This window comes from Candoia aspera, chromosome 1 (genome assembly GCF_035149785.1).
Source record: "Candoia aspera isolate rCanAsp1 chromosome 1, rCanAsp1.hap2, whole genome shotgun sequence".
In the NCBI taxonomy this organism is placed as follows: domain Eukaryota; kingdom Metazoa; phylum Chordata; class Lepidosauria; order Squamata; family Boidae; genus Candoia; species Candoia aspera.
Genome location: NC_086153.1, coordinates 52,383,733 through 52,400,140, shown reverse-complemented (window position 1 = coordinate 52,400,140; position 16,408 = coordinate 52,383,733). Strand labels below are relative to the sequence as shown.

The following is a 16,408-nucleotide window of genomic DNA, read 5'->3' as shown; positions in this document are numbered from 1 at the left end:
TTGGAAACATGAAAGAGGAAAATGTAGCTGGATTAGAAAACCAAAATGATGCCTCTATACATGGACATCACCAGATAGGGTGATGAAATGTGGCTTAGAAAACCAAAATGATGCCTCTATACATGGACATCACCAGATAGGGTATATAGAAATCAGATTGACTGTATTATTGCTAAAAGGAGGTAGAGGAACTCAATTATAGCATCAAAGACATGGGCAGGTGCTGACTGTGGAACCGATCACGAACTGCTCATGTGCAAGCTCCAGTTAAGCTAAAGAAGAATAAGAAAGCCAGTCAGTTTCCATGATATGATCTTGAACATATAACTACCATTTTCAAGGAGAACATCAGGAATCGCTTTGAAGCCCTGAACCTCATTGATAGAAAACCAGAGGAATTATGGAATGAAGTTAAATAAGTTGTTAAGGATAAATGTGAAAAGAGACTGCTAAAAATGAAGGAAGAGAAGAAAGCAAACTGGATGTCAGAACAAACCATGGAAACTGCCATGAAGAGAAACCAAAGCCAAGAAAGACAAAAAATAGTTTCAGAGAGCTGTTAGAAGAGACAAGAAGCAATGTTACAACAACATCTGTAAAGACATTGAAGATGGAAACAAACATGGAAAAACAAGGAAAGTCTTTCAAAAAATCTCTGAATTGGAGTCTCAGAAGGAGATTCCAACCTTAAATCAGTGTGCTAAAGGACACCAATGGACAGATAGTAACTGATTCAAAGGAGATCAAAGGAAGATGGAAGGAGTATACTGAAACTTTATACAGTACAGATGTCAACATTCATGATATCTTAGAAGATATTCCTTACTTATAAGAACCTCTAGTACTAGAAGATGAAGCTAGATCAGCAGTCCAGTTATTACCAAGACAGAAAGCTACAGGAACTAATGAAATACCCACTGAAATATGGCAAGCAACAGAAGAAAAATCAGTCAAGGTTCTAACCAAACTAATTTGAAGAATGACATAGTAGCCAACCAATTGGAAGAGGCCAATCTACATTTCAATACCAAAAAAGGAGACTTAACAGAGTGTGCAATATCCTTAATTTCACATGCAAACAAAATAATGCTTAGGATCATCCAACATAGATTAGAGCCCTACATGGAAAAAGAGATACCAGATGTTCAAGATGGCTTTAGAAAAGGCCAAGGAACATGAGACATTATTGCTTATGCATGCTTGATAATTGAAAAAGCCAAAGAATACCAAAAAGAAGTCACTATGTGCTTCATCAATGAGTCTTTGATTGTGTTGATCATGTGGAATGTGCTCAGAAAAATCCCAGAACAACTCATGAGGAACTTATATACAAGTCAGGAAGCCATAGTCTGAATAGAACATGGTAAAATAGACTGGCTCGAAGTTGGCAAAGGTGCGCAACAAGGCTGCATACTCTCCCCTTATTTATTCAACCTATATGCGCAATGTATATTAAGGGGAAATGGATTGGAAGAAGATGAACATGATTTTAAAATTGGAGGAAGAAACATCAGTAACTTGTGCTGTGCTAATCACACTACCCCGATTGCTGGAAATGCAAAGGATCTGCAAGCCCTAATACTAAAAGTCAAAGAGCACAGTGAAAAAATGGGACTAAAATTAAATATAAAGAAGACCAAATTAATGACAACAAGTAGAACAACCAGCCTTAGAATTGGCAATGAAGATATCAAAGTGGTGGATAGCTTCTGCCTTTTAGGATCAACCATCAACAATAAGGAACAAGCAGTCAAGAAATATACCACAGACTAGCATTTGGTAGAGCAGCCATGAAGGCCTTGGAAAAGATATTCAAACGTCATGATGTGTCTATACCTACAAAGTTCAGAATTGTGCAAGCCATGGTACTCCCTGTGACACTCTATGGAAGTAAAAGTTGGACTTTAAAGAAGCAGGATAGGAAGCACATCGATGCTTTTGAACTTTGGTGTTGGAGAAGACTCCTGAGAATATCATGAATAGTGAAGAAAACAAACTGATGGATCATTGAACAGATCAAACCAGAATTCTCACTCAAGGCACAAAGACCAGGCTCATATTCTACTTTGGATATCTTATGCAAAGACCCAGCTCTCTGGAAAAGGCTCTAATTCTGGAAAAGGTGGAAGGAAAAAGAAGAAGAAGGTGACCAGCAGCAAGTGAATGGACTCAGTTACAGAGGCAATGAGTGCACCGTTGGGAGACATGAAAGAACAGGTTAGGGATAGATAGTCTTGGAGAAACTATATGATCAGTAGGAGTCAAAAATGATGGCACATAATCAATTGTACTAATCCAAATATTTTATATTCATAAATATATTATAATAAATGATAACTATGGCAATGCATTGGATTTAGCCAAACTCTGGATCTTAAGGCGGGAATAAATTAATTCAAGCAGATTTTCTTTTTTCAAGAGTAGTACTGAGTTTTAAAAATCCTTTTAATTCTGATTCTGGACCTCAGTCTTGATCTCTTTCTTTGCACAATGTGCTTTCCAAAGCTCTGCTTTATTGTCATCAGTATCATGTTCTGAGTGACTGTGTGATAATTACCATATTTTATTTGTTCACATGGCCACTTTGGGCACTAGTCTAATTCAGACAGACTACCAACATCAACCTTTTCACAATGCTACATTTTGCAGTAATAGATGGAAAAGACCAGTCAGTTAATTCTTTAACCAGGGTGGACAACTTGTGGTCCCCTAACTCTGTTTTGATGACCTCTGTATATTACTGTTGTCAAAAATTGCTGATGCTGTTTCTGCTATTTTGTGGCAGGGAACTAAAAAAAACCCTGTCTTGTAAGTTATGAAATATGTTTAAGATAGTTAAACAAAGGTTTGAGGAAGGGAAACTAAAATCCTGCCCACTCCCATACTATATGTGTGACAATCCTCACCACACTGATCACCCTCTCACTAATCCCTCCCCAATGTTATTAAAGAGGGCGCTGCACCAAAATCTTGCATACCCCTCTTTTTACTTTAATCTCACCTTTAAATAACCAGCTCCATCTCATTTGGGAAGGGGCACCATTTCTTACAAATACTCTTTTCCTTTGCATAAAATCCTTCAAGCTACCTGTCTGAAATGTAGTATGGGTTTTCCCACCAAAAGTCCTACTGCCACTGTGAATTTCACTGTCTTGTTTCACTACACTGTAAATTTCACAACACTACACTATATTACACACTTAACCCTAAATCTGGGTTAACAAAACACATTTGCTATGTTCATATAACTTGCTACTGTATGTTCAAACAAATTTCTATTCTGTAATGTAATGACCTGGTTTAATGTAATGAACTTGTTCATACAACATGCTAAGATAATGGCTGGGCTTCCAACAACATGCTGAACCATCAAATATCTTAACTGCTGTCTAGTGTGATTTGCAAATCCAGCCATTATGTCTGAAAACAACATATCATTTAAAAAAATAGATTTTAAAACTAACAACCCTGAAGTATGTAATACAAAAGTCTGTATGTGGGTTTTGTACTATGATAATGACTTTACATTGTCTTATTTTGTTTCTTTTACCATTTCCATTACTCAGAGGAGATCATAACCTTCTTCCAGATGTTAATTACTTTTATGCTTGAGGGCATATTTCTGTTTATATTTCCTATGATAAATTGAATATAATCTCTTGGCCAGAAGACACTATATCTAATTTCCTTGTTAAAGCATTGTACTATGTATGTTCCTGGTATTTTGATAACTGGATGCATTTAATGCTTACAATATGATATGATAACAACTTAAATTTTTCAAAATTCTCAGTAAATTTCCAATGTATCAATTATATTTAGGCCTGTATTGCTAAGACAAAACATTTCCCTTGCTAGTAGCCTATCTGATTTGTTTTTCTTCTATACTGTTTTGATTAGCTTCAGGGCAAGTAACTGTAGAATTTTTTCTCTTCTTTGCATAATACTGTTTTTTGGGCCACATGACACGGAAGTGTCCTTAGACAACGCTGGCTCTTCAGCCATGGAAACAGAGATGAGCACCGCCCCCTAGAGTGTCATTAGACACGACTAAACGGGAATCTTTACTTTTTTTTTTTAAATACTGTAATCATGGCCCCTAACATGTTGGATATTTCTGGTTGTTTAGAGATGCAGGAGATGGCATTACTTTGGGTTAAAACTTTTCTTTTTAGAGCAATTAATCTCTCTGGTAGAAAATATTTTCATTTCCCTTGCTGTTAAATCAATGCACTGGAAAGATTTACAGTTACTTATGTTAGATTCCTGCAACCAGCAGAAAAAATATGTAGAAATAACAGCAGAAGAATGGCTAGAGACCTCATGTAGTTAAATGTCCAATAATCAGCTATAGTTATTTTCTGTGGTTTGCTCATTAACAGAGATCTGTTTGGCCAATACCAGCAGTTGTTTCCCATTTAACAGAGTTGTTTTAAGCCAAACAAGGAAAGTGTTTAAGACTTTTTGCTGACTTCCTTCCTGATTAATCTTCCAGTATTCCCTCAGGTTGACTCCTGTTGGAAAAGCTTTCTGTTTTATTTATTATAATTTATAAAGTCTTACCCAGTGAAAATGCAAACAAAGCCATGCCTTTAAGGTATGTGGGAGAGTGTTGCACATTACAATCAACTTTTCCTGAAGATTCATTTAGCGTCTGATTGTACTCTTTGCAGGGGGATGGTGTGGAATTACTTTTGAAATGCATTATTCATGTGAATAGATGTAGGGGGAGAAGACACTGAATTGTGTTTTCTACGAAAAGCCTACTGCTGTGAATTGGTATGTGCATTATCTATATCTATGTAGTAGGTCTTTACTGTATAACAGAGCTCCTTTCTCAGAAGGGAAGGGACCTAGAGTCTTTTAACTAACCTAAAACTGGACAGTTGACATCTGGCAGTTGAAATTGATTTTTGCAAGTTAGCCTATGGAAATAAAAATTCTAGTAACGGAAATTCAGGATGGAAGATTTGTTATGTTTCCATTCATTTTGTTTAGATGGCAACCATTTGGATTTGCTTTCATCATATAAATATGATGGAAGCGGCATGTATAATTGGCAACAGAAAGTGCTTAATTTCTAAGGGGACGAGTAGCAGACTTCAATATGGCCAGCTTCATACCTAAAGAGTATGGTTATTTTTCTTCCCTGTTGTACAACTAACACATGTTCATTAAGAAAAATGTTATGGCCAGATTCACACTCAGCCATAAAGTACAATGGAATCTTGAGTATTTCACTTTCCCCTCAAGTTTGTAGTGTCTTTTTTGAAATGACATGTTTACACCCATTTTCCTGACAGTATTTCTGCCTCAATAGAGCCTGTGAATATAATTACTACAGGCCTTCCACACCTTTGTCAAGTCCTGCAGTTTTGCCGTATTTCCATTTTTGATAGCTGCAGCAATATCTGTTTTGCTTAGTTCAGCTTCACATACAGTATTGGAGAATGGATTTTGGATCACCTCGGTCCTGATAATGCTGCTAGTGCCTCACAATTTAAAGGAAGTCCAAGTGCTGTTTCCGGTGTTGTAGCACTTTGGCTGTCATTTTAGCCACTCACCCTGGCACGTTATGGATGCTTGTGCTAGGTCAGCTGTGCTCACTGACAGCACTTTCAAGGTTGAGAAGAGAGTCCTTTGGTCACTGCACCCAGCTGTTGCCTCCACCTCTGCAGCTATGCCAACCCAAAAGGTCTCCTTTTCACTTTTCAGCTTTTTGAGAATTCGTTTGTCAGCTCTTTGCCATTGTTGGATTTGCAAGCTTGGCCACAATTCTTTCTTGTATCAAGGCACTGATGTCATCCTTTATTCATTTTTGATTACGTCTTTTCTGGGCACAAGGGCAGATAGTTTCTATTGCCATGTTGATGATGTTTCTAAGTTCAAATCACTGCTGCTTCACATTGACATAATGCTCATTTGGTTGCTGGGTGCCAAGTCTGTGGCTTCTTGGCATTATTCAGATCACTAAGTTCAGCTGAAGCTGAGTGGTGGATGTCAGTATGGCACAGATTTCAATTTGATCTTGCATTGAACCAGATGATGGTTAGACATCACTGTACTTCTGCACCTCTCAACACACTGACATCATTAACAGCATATTTCCTTCTTGACACACTTGTGACAAAGCAATTAATAGAAATCAATTCTCCTATCTTTTCATCAAAGTCCATTTTGTGTCCCTATCTGTTGTGCATGCAGTTTTCTTAAAGAATTAGGCTACAATTCATCAAGCTACATTTTCCTAAATTTGAGTAATACACAAAGCACTACAATTGCATTAACTTCAGAGAGATTTGGATATGCTTTTACTTGGGTAGATTACATTCATTATGTAGTGCCTCATGTTCTCTAAATAGAAATTTAAGGGTGGTTTAAGAATTTTTCCTTTTTTATAGGACTTCAGTGAAGTGTTAACTATTTTGATACATCTTGTATTAAGTATTATTAAATTAAATAGTTGCTTGTTTTGATAGGTGCAGGAATGTTTATTGAAACAAAAAAATATGTTTTTTCCAATAAATCTTTATGCCCCTGTTGAAATGTTATACTGTCTGTGAGTTGTAGATTCTAGCATATATTGCATTGACTAAACAATGAAGCATGCTTAAACTATTTTATCTTATAAAATTGTAAGAACAGAATAGAGGCCTAGTACTGGGAATATAATTTGCATGGAGTTTGTTTTTGTTATTTTTAATAAAATCTGACAGTAATGTTTGCACAACAGTGTTTTCAGCAGTAGGAATTGTTTCATTCTTTTTTATCAATATTATTGCACCTGCCATCCTGCAGAAACTAATCTGTTGGCTTGTAATATATTGGTACCTGTGGCATAAATATTGTGGATATGTTTATGTATTAACTGAGGTAGCATTATATAGAAATATTATTACATTCAGTTGTTTCTGTTGATGTTGAGAATTACTGTAATTAATTCACTCTCTCTTTTTTCTTAATGTTTTATTTATGTCCAAGTTTGTCCACTACCTCCTATGGTGACTCATGGAGATTATATCTGCCATCCGCGGCCTTGTGAACATTACAATCATGGAACTGTGGTTGAGTTCTATTGTGATCCTGGCTACACTCTCAGTAACGATTACAAATATATCACCTGCCAGTATGGAAAATGGTTTCCATCATATCAAGTATATTGTGTCAAAACAGGTAAGAACAAAGCAGTCCAGATATCCAGCATAAGCCTAGACTTTTAAACATAAAATTTTCAAGTTCAAACATTAAATTTTGAATTGAAACTGCCTCCACCATACCTTACTATGTGTAGCATTTATTGTGCTTTCAGAACAGCAGTATCCACAGGAGGTGTCCCAATCCAAGCCCTGCCCATTTTGTAAATGTGCAATGTCAATAGACATATAAACAGCATGTGGTTTGGCTCCCTCTACCGTGGCCATCTTTCCTGTTTTGATCCCCCTGTAGATGTCACTGCTTCCACGTGTGGCTATCCTGATAATTTTTTAGATTGGAAATAATTTTGTAAAAACGTAAATGTGAGCAGTCATATCTGTTGTGTAGCGCTGCGGATTAATGTGAGGTATTGGGTTCTGATTGTTCCTGTGTACAATAAAAGGCCATTATTATCTAACGTGACTAGTATTTTTTTCCCCGTTCTTTGTTTCATAGAACAAGCCTGGCCAAATAACCAGGAAACTCTCCTGCGAACATGGAAGATTGTGGCGTTCACTGCTACCAGTGTTCTTCTAATGCTTCTATTAGTCATTCTTGCCAGAATGTTCCAAACCAAATTTAAGGCACATTTCCTTCCAAGGTTAGTACTGCTTTAATTTAGACTTTTTGCTGGTGTGCAAAGTAGTTGATGATTCTTAGTTAGGAATTTTATTTGCAATTGATTTGATTTACAGTTAACTTACATAACTATAATAGCTGTCTTGTTTTCAGAAAACAGTATGATCAATGTATCCCACTAACCTAGGAGCATTCCCCTTTTCAGTGTCAGGCAAACTGTTCTCATCAATTGCATCCAATTATTATTTTCTTGGCCTTCCCCCTTCCTCTCAGCCCTTTCACTCTTTCTTTGTAAATTTGTTTTGTAATTCAAACTTCATTCTATATGCCCAAATAATCTCAACCAGTAATTTCATACTGGTCATTCACTTTTGCATTCAGCACACATTTAATTTTGACCATACCTCTTTTCGTTTTACACAATTTTAAGTAACATATTTCGCCTGTATTTAATTTGCTTTTATGCTTCTCCTGACATACAAAACATTTATTTTCATACAACAAAAGTGGACAGAAACAAGCTCTTATAAACACTTTCATTTCTTTAAGCAGACACTCATTCCTTGTGATAGACTGCATATTGCCCTCTATTTTATTACCAGATTTTGTATGTTTAAAATTACTCTATCCATCTTCTCATCTTTAATTAACATTCCACCAAGATACAAAATTCATCTACCTGTTCTAATATTTCACTGTTTAATGTATAGCTGGCATTTCCCCTGTCAAACACACCTACTTTGGTCTTCAATATGTTAATTTTCAGATCCATATGCTTTGTTGCATCATACAATTAATTAAACAGTCATTGCAAATTGTTCAGTTTCTTAGCTATTCATTTGGTTCTCTGTGATTGTGGGGCAAGTGAGACAGGCACTGCAAGAATTTTTGGCAATGAAAAACAGATTACTCTCATTGACTTCAAAAGCAAAGCTGTACGCTTCCTATATATTTATATTTATATAAAACAGTGAGTTGCAGGTTTCAAAGGTAAACTTTTGAAGGAGATGGGCAGTGATGAAATTTGAAATATCAATAATAATAAATACAGCTTTTCCTTGTTCAGCAAGGAAGGAGACCCATACAAGCATGAAATGCTGGCAGACTCAAACAGATGTCTGGGAAGCTTCAGTGTCTAGTTTGAAAGAGCTTCACTGGCTACAACATTTCATTTCTGAAACCAAATCTCTTTTGGCTTTTTAAATGTACAACAATCTTCCCTAAGCAGGGTCCCTCTAGTGGCACTGGGATTGCAACTCCCGGGATTCTACACCAGTTAAGAGTTGCAATCCCAGCATCTTTGTGGGGTACTGTATTAGGAAAGGCTGTTCTCCAGTCTTTATTAATATAATAGATCTCCCCCACTACTGAAACATGCCTGGTGCCCATTTTGTTTTAAACAGAAGGCAAAATATTTTCTATAATTCCAGCTTCTTAATCATTCCTTGTGCAATTTTTACCCTAATATTTTATTGGATAGGTCATTCTGATTTTTAAAAGAACTTTATCTAGTCAGTTTTGTATTGATCTAGTCAGTATTGTATTATTTGCTTATTTTTATTTTGCATCATGCTGGGATATGATGAAGAGAAATATACAAATAGTCATGATAATGATAAACACTATGACCCATAAGTTCAAACCAAATATAGCCAAAAGTTTGAAAGCAGCTTTCCCAATTTGATGGGAAGGTTGTCCAGATGCTGGCTTTAAAATTACTCCATGCATTCTGAGAGCTGAAGTCCAACGTCTCCAGGGGGTTGCAGGTTCAGAAGGGTTACTTTACAGCTTAACTTTGGTGCTGATCATTCAGAGCCAATGACCAATGCAAATACATAATTAGAATAATTTTAGATGCCATCACTGTTCTCCCTAGGATTTTCTATTGTAATATTTTTATGCTCATGAGTCTAAAGATTTTGATACAAGTTGAGATACAGTGAGATATTTAATGAGAAATACTGATGGGTTTATCAATCATCCCTTACTTTCTTAGAATTATTTTTCATTTGTAACAATTGGTCACATTACTCTCATTCTCAGAAGCTTTTGGATATCTTTGAAGTAAATAGTTAGAGAGGCACTAACTCCATTCCAAATTATTGAAAACTTTGTTCTTAGAGAAATCTATTCCTGGCAAAGTACATTTAGCCATTCCCAATATCATCTTCACACACATACACTCCCTTTTTTCTCCTGATGTAGAGATGCTCAAGAGAATTGCAGCAATGGCCCAGACTTTGTGGTGGTGGATGGTGTTCCTGTCATGCTTCCTTCTTATGATGAAGCTGTGAGTAGTGGCATGAATGAGTTGGCACCAGGATGTGCGCCCCCTGCAGGCCAGGGATATATTTTTCAAGCAGATGATCAGAATCCTCCAGCTTATACTGGACCAGATGATTTGAACAGGTTGCCAGCTGAATTTGACACCTGTGACAGCATTTCAGGCTCTTCGGAACTTCTTCAGAGTTTATACACGTCTTCTGCATGTCAGATGGGAGCTCACCCTGTCTCAGAGAGAACTGATGTTATCAACAGCACCACTGACGAAGTAGCATCAACCAGCCCAAGCATTGATATTGCTGATGGTAATTTTGAATGTTGAACCTTATGTGGGATTATTTTGGTGTCAGTGCTTTCCATATGGAATAGCCATGAGATTGTGCTTTGGAGAAGAAATCTAGCCTTAGATCTGTGGTCTGTCTCTTTGTTCTAGCTTCTTTCTCTCCCTCCCTTCCCTTTTTTCCCCCCAGAACAGCTTCTTTACAAGCCAAATTTTCACTGCCTTCTTAACAAGCATATATCTGTCCTTTATGGGCAGGAAATGAATTGGTGGGTGGGTGGGTGTGCTTCATCACCCAGTATTAATTGGAGAACACCAGTTAATTATGCCAATTAAGATCCTTACTTTCCAAGCCTGATTGTGTTCCCAATGTGTGTTTTTTTTAATTAATATTGATTTCTGTCTGTTATGATACAAGGTACAGTTCTGATTCATCTCAAAAAATCCAGACAAGCAAAGCACATATTATTGCTCATCATCAATACTATGCATATCATTGTTAATGTTTTTGTCATGACAGGGTTGCTGAATATTTGCTGGAGGATCTGTTTAGCTAGTTTTCTTAGAGTTATTTATTCATGGAGTCAGTAAATCATGCAAGAAACGTTGTCTAGATGTAGAATGTGAAGATAGCCAGGCATGCCCTATTTCGTGAGCCCATATACCTATGTCCCCAATCTTTTTTGGGCAGGCCCATACTGGAAACTTTGAGGGTATGCTGTGAGTGCTATAGATGTGCCCAAAATTTTTGAAAAATTCCAAGCCCAGAATAAAAAAGCTGCATATTGACAGAATGAAAAAAGTAACATTATTTTTTGTGTTTGAGATCTTGAAAGCTCAAGAAACTGGTAATGCAATATTGGTTTTGAAAAGCTAAATAGCATAGGAATACTTAGCCTTAATGTATATTTTGTGTTTGTCACTGTTATGCAGGGCTTTCTTTTTTGAGCAGGTTACCAGTCATATTGTATTACAGTTCATAATCTCATATTTCCATATAACAAGGAATTTAAAACAATGCTAACTTTAACTTTCTGGAAGACAGCCATCTATTTCTTATGTGCACAAGGGACTCTCAGTGAACATGAGTCTAATCGACATGTTTAGTCTCCCCACTGTGTCCCTCCCTCAGTTACCTCCAGCCAATGCCAGCAGGAATGGAATTGATTGATTGATGATTAATTACATGCCATCAAGTTGTTCTTGACTCTTAGCGACCACATAGATAGATTTTCTCCATGATGAGGTGGAATCCATAGCTGCTGTTTAATCGGCTAACCTTGTCTCTAAGATTCCATTCCTTGGAGGATTGTTTTGAAATCCCATCAAGGGATGTTGGAACACTGAGAACAAAATGGAATTTCCAATTTTGCCCCAGCTCAGGATAGAATTTCAAAAGAAAGGGATTTAAAACCGGTTTGAATTCAGAATGTTTCAAACTTCAAAACTTTTCAGATTCTTGGTAAACACTCAGATAAAGTATTTCCTGGGAGAGGGCTGCGCTTTCATAAAAAATGGATATTACAGGAGGTGTAGTGGGTGAGTTTTTTACCCTCCTAAGATGCTCAGGGTCATTTTGGGGGTAGATGGGCAAATTTACAGGGAAAGCACAAGGCTGCAGTCATATACTATTCCCGCCCCCCCCCCCGAGGATATCTGTGGGATTTAGGTGACTAAAAGCGATTCTGCTACTTGGGTTCACAGCTTGCCAGTATCCTTTTAAATTTGGTGGAAGTGGGGCAGGGGTGAAAAAAGTCCTGTTGATAATCCTAGTTACACCCAGATGATTCTCTTTTGTAATCATAAAGATAAAAATGCATGAAATCACAGTAAAATTCAACTTACTCAATATTTCAAGATCCTATAAGAATCATGCTATTTCGCTGAGTGTGGATTTTCTTAATACCAGTATGTACATTTCAGTGGGCTAATATGTTGAATATAATTTGTGCTGTAGTCTGTCAGTATCTTCTACAATATCAAGGAAAGTAGAAAATTAATGTTAGTTATTTATTATAAGTGAGAACAATGTATTTTTGCAAAACCTACTATTCCAGGAACTGAGTGTTCTGGAGAACTCCAGGGTGTTCTGTTCTTCCTCCAACCAGACTTCTCCAACCATTCTGGGAGTGGTCTGAAAGTTTTGGAAAAGTAATCTTCCAGATCTGGAGTTAATCATTCATAGTGTTCCAGGTGAAAAAGGTATATATAGAGTAGTGCACAACATTCCATTCCTGAAATTGTAGGGTTTGTATATTCCTAAAGACCAGTTAACAGCCCTAACATATTTTAATCTTGAAATCTCTTAGGCTCTGAAACGAAGCAGAGTGCAACAAAATTAAGTAGACAGTATAGTGCTATGATGATTCAAATGACCCCAAATTAGTCCTGAATATACAGGTAGTCCACATTTAGTGACTGCCTTGTTTAGCAACCGTTCACAGTTAACGACGGTGATGAAAAAATAACTTTATAACCAATCTTCATCTTTATGACCTTTGCAGATCTGAAAAGCAAAGGAAAGCTGAAGTAAGATCATAAGCACAGTCACAGTTTCACTTAGCGACTGCTTCACTTAATGACTGAGTTGTCACTATATGAGGACTACCTGTATGCCAATTTCAAGCTAGATGAGAATTTTCACACTGAAAGTTCATCTGCCATAAGACACATTAGCCAGAAAACTGCTTCATTGCACAGCCATTTATTAGCTTTGAACTAATTAAACTGATTCTGAAGTTACTGGCTCTGATTATGCAAGTAATTGTGCAAAAACTAAATACAAAAGATTGTCTGAATCCCTGCATAAATGAATATCTTAAGAACTGGCAGGTCCATTGCTGACATGTTATAGCACAATAAAATTGCAGGACGTTCCGTATGACAGTTCACAATTAAAGCCCATTAATTCTTTCTTTTATTTTCTAGAAATACCATTGATGGATGAAGACCCTTAATCTGCACAAATATTTCTTGTACCTTGTTTGGGGCTGGGGAAATAAATCATTTACATATGTATACATACATATCTATATATCTATGAATCTCTATATAAAGACTGATTAAAGATGGAGGCAAGGATATTTTCTGTTTTTATAAATCTTCCACATTATAATGGTCATCAGATTTTGTGCACATATCTTAAATCAGCTTTGACGTTGAGAGCATCAGCTATTCAACAGCAGCTTTACAAAATGAATCCTGAGGATTTGATGAGACTAAACATTACAGGAGAATTATATGTTCGTGGAATAGTGACAAGTGTATCTGCATCGCAGGAAGCTTTAACAGCTCTTTAGAAACACCAGTGAAAAGTAGACAATGGCACAAGTGCAAGTTATAATAGAAGTACTTCAGATAATGTAAATTCTGTTTTATCAAAGCTGCTTCATATTTACGATGGACCACAATTTACAAATTTAATTTATTGAGGGCAAAATAAAAAGTTGAAATTAAAATCAAAAAGGGTCATTTCTAAATTTCTTCACAAAATTCAAGGTGGAAACTTTTACTGCAAGCAAATAAAACACTTGGGATCAAGGAAAAGCTTAATTATTTGGGGTAAAAAACTCACTGGAAGGAACTTCTTAAAAGTAATAAAGATTGTATTTGAAATTAAGTAAAAGTACTTTAGATGTTTCTGTAAAGAACACAATATGTCACAGGCAAATGATGAAATAATACTACTTCCTAATTATTTCATTAGGGGATGTGGGAAAAAGAGAGCATTAGAGTACTTGGTTAAACATAGGAACATGTAGAAATACAAATTATTTTTTTTAAAAACAGAAGTTGGGAAATGCTTATCCTCAGAGATACAGTAAGAGGACTGGGTTCAGTGGCATCTAAGAGTCATAGAATGGTTGTTCTCACAAAAAAAAAAAGGAAAACTAGGCTGAGTATGAACTGCTTGAGCTCCTTAGGACTGAAATATCTTAGACGAAATTGCTATTAGTTGGGCAGCACTCTGATCAGGAAGTCATCACATATACAGGTTTCTTTTGTATATGTATATAAATTTTCATTATATCTTTTTCTACCGTAGTCATTTGGGTGTGTAAGGAGTAACACTTTTATGGGGTAAAGATATAATTGAACTTTTAAGACAGTGAACCATCAGCAGTTATAACTGAAAGCAACTTCAGTTCATGTCATTTAAAAATGTGGGTAAAGCAAATAAAATGCTTAAGAATACAGACTTGAAAAGATTGCTATTTTTTGTAAGGTGGTCTTTAGACATTATATCTTTCGGCCTTACAATACCGCTAAAGAGATAATCGTAACAAAGGGGAGCTTCTGTTGTGAGAACGCAAGATGCTTTAGGATGCTAAAGTATTCATGACAGCTGAGATTTATGCCATAATATTATGTGATAGGACATGAACATGAAGCACACTTTTGGGCATTAAATAGCTTTAACTATCCTGGGACCCTCAGGAGGTGGGTCAAATTTTTGTGTCATGGTCCAGTCAAAACTCTGTTCCTCCACTGCCCACCTGCTTTCAGGTGGAAAGAAGGATAGAGGTCTGTAATGTCTTCTCTGCCAAGTCAAGTCATCGTTTGAGCTATTGCTGATGGGCTTCCTGTTTCCATGTGATACCTAGGCATTTAGACATAAGCTCAAATATTATTTTTCAGGGTAAATTTACAGTTGGATACGCTAGCTAAATTGATATAGAAGAGATTTTTGGAGCCACGCCAATTATGTTGATCTTAATTTTTACCTCTCTTATTTCTTCTGTTACAAAATATGGGATTTCTGGGGTTGGGGGTGTAATCTTGCATCTCTTGGTGATAAGAAATTTATTTCATTTTATACCAGTGTTACAAATGACATGTTATAGACATATTATGTACATCTGAATCTTACTCTTGGAGCAATATTGAGCTAACGACAACCCTGACAAGGTTAGGTTTTGTAATGCTACAGTCTCAATATTTCAAGCTACAGGACTGCAAATCTTTTCTCTGATATTTGCAACCATTGAAGCAAAAAACCATTGACTCATATAGAGGATTATTTTAGACAAAATGGAAGTAATTTCTTAGTGGCTTTTAAATTTGCTTTCAAATAGCTATCCCTGCTACCTAAATAATTCATAATTTTTCAATAATATCTTGCAAAAATTAATAAAAATCCCAGTACAATACAATAGCTATCCCAGGGATACAATAGCTATCCCTGCTATTTAAATAATTCATAATTTTTCAATAATATCTTGCAAAAATTAATAAAAATCCCAGTACAGCTTAGTCTAAGATTTCTTGATATAAAACACGCAGTAGATAACTATTTCTCTGAAGAGCCCACATTGTAAATAGCAAAAGATGCAACAGGTGATACAATAGGCATTATATTTTCAGTATTCAGTGTAATGGCTCATGTAAATAAGCAATAAGGAGGAATGAAAAGCCAGTTATTATTTGCTGCTTTCAATGCCCTACACACTATGGATACTTATACTGAAAAGATATGTCCTCAAATGGTAACGACATGGCCTTTCTGCCAATATTTGTTTTCTGACAGCTTGGTAGAGTCCAAACAATGTAGTACCTATGTTTCTTGCTAAGAGTAGATGAAAAAAATCCTGGATACATAATACCTACAGATTAATTTTGACTTCATGTCTTGATTCTGAGGAATGTTGAGGACAAAAAGGTCTTAGTCTATTTCAGCTAAATTATTTAGAATTATTCCACCAATAAAATGTGTCCCCTAGCCCTTCTTTGATGACATGTATGTTCTCAATTAGTCATTTTGATAAGCCCAGAAAAGTTCAGCACTAAGGCCCTACCAAACTCTGATCAGGAAAATGCAAACTTTATTAATTTAAATAATGTTTAATTATTTTTGTATTAATAATGTCTTTATTAATGTTATCTTTCCAGGGCACACAAAGATAATTGTATGTAATTTGCAAGATGAATCTAAGGGATTTAAGTGCTGTCATATCACTGGGACTTGAGTTTGTTGAGCCATGAATGTTTAGATAACTTTCTATTATGCAGTAGGTAACATATTTCAACTTCAGCAAAGGATCATTACCTTGTCGTGGTGCTGGAGCTTGAGCA

The 16,408-nt window shown here is 36.1% G+C and overlaps 1 protein-coding gene across 3 annotated transcripts in view; it reads left to right on the top strand.

The window, feature by feature from the left end:
* SUSD4 (sushi domain containing 4) overlaps window positions 1-13,801 on the top strand; it is a 112,475-nt gene extending 98,674 nt beyond the window's left edge. For all 3 annotated transcript variants that reach the window (XM_063304023.1, XM_063304040.1, XM_063304031.1), the window contains 4 exons: window positions 6,982-7,173; window positions 7,651-7,795; window positions 9,979-10,361; window positions 13,265-13,801. In XM_063304023.1, coding sequence (XP_063160093.1) covers window positions 6,982-7,173; window positions 7,651-7,795; window positions 9,979-10,361; window positions 13,265-13,293 — 749 coding nt within the window. In that variant the 3' untranslated portion in view covers window positions 13,294-13,801. The remainder of the gene's footprint in view (window positions 1-6,981; window positions 7,174-7,650; window positions 7,796-9,978; window positions 10,362-13,264) is intronic.
* The last annotated feature ends 2,607 nt before the right edge of the window (window positions 13,802-16,408 follow it).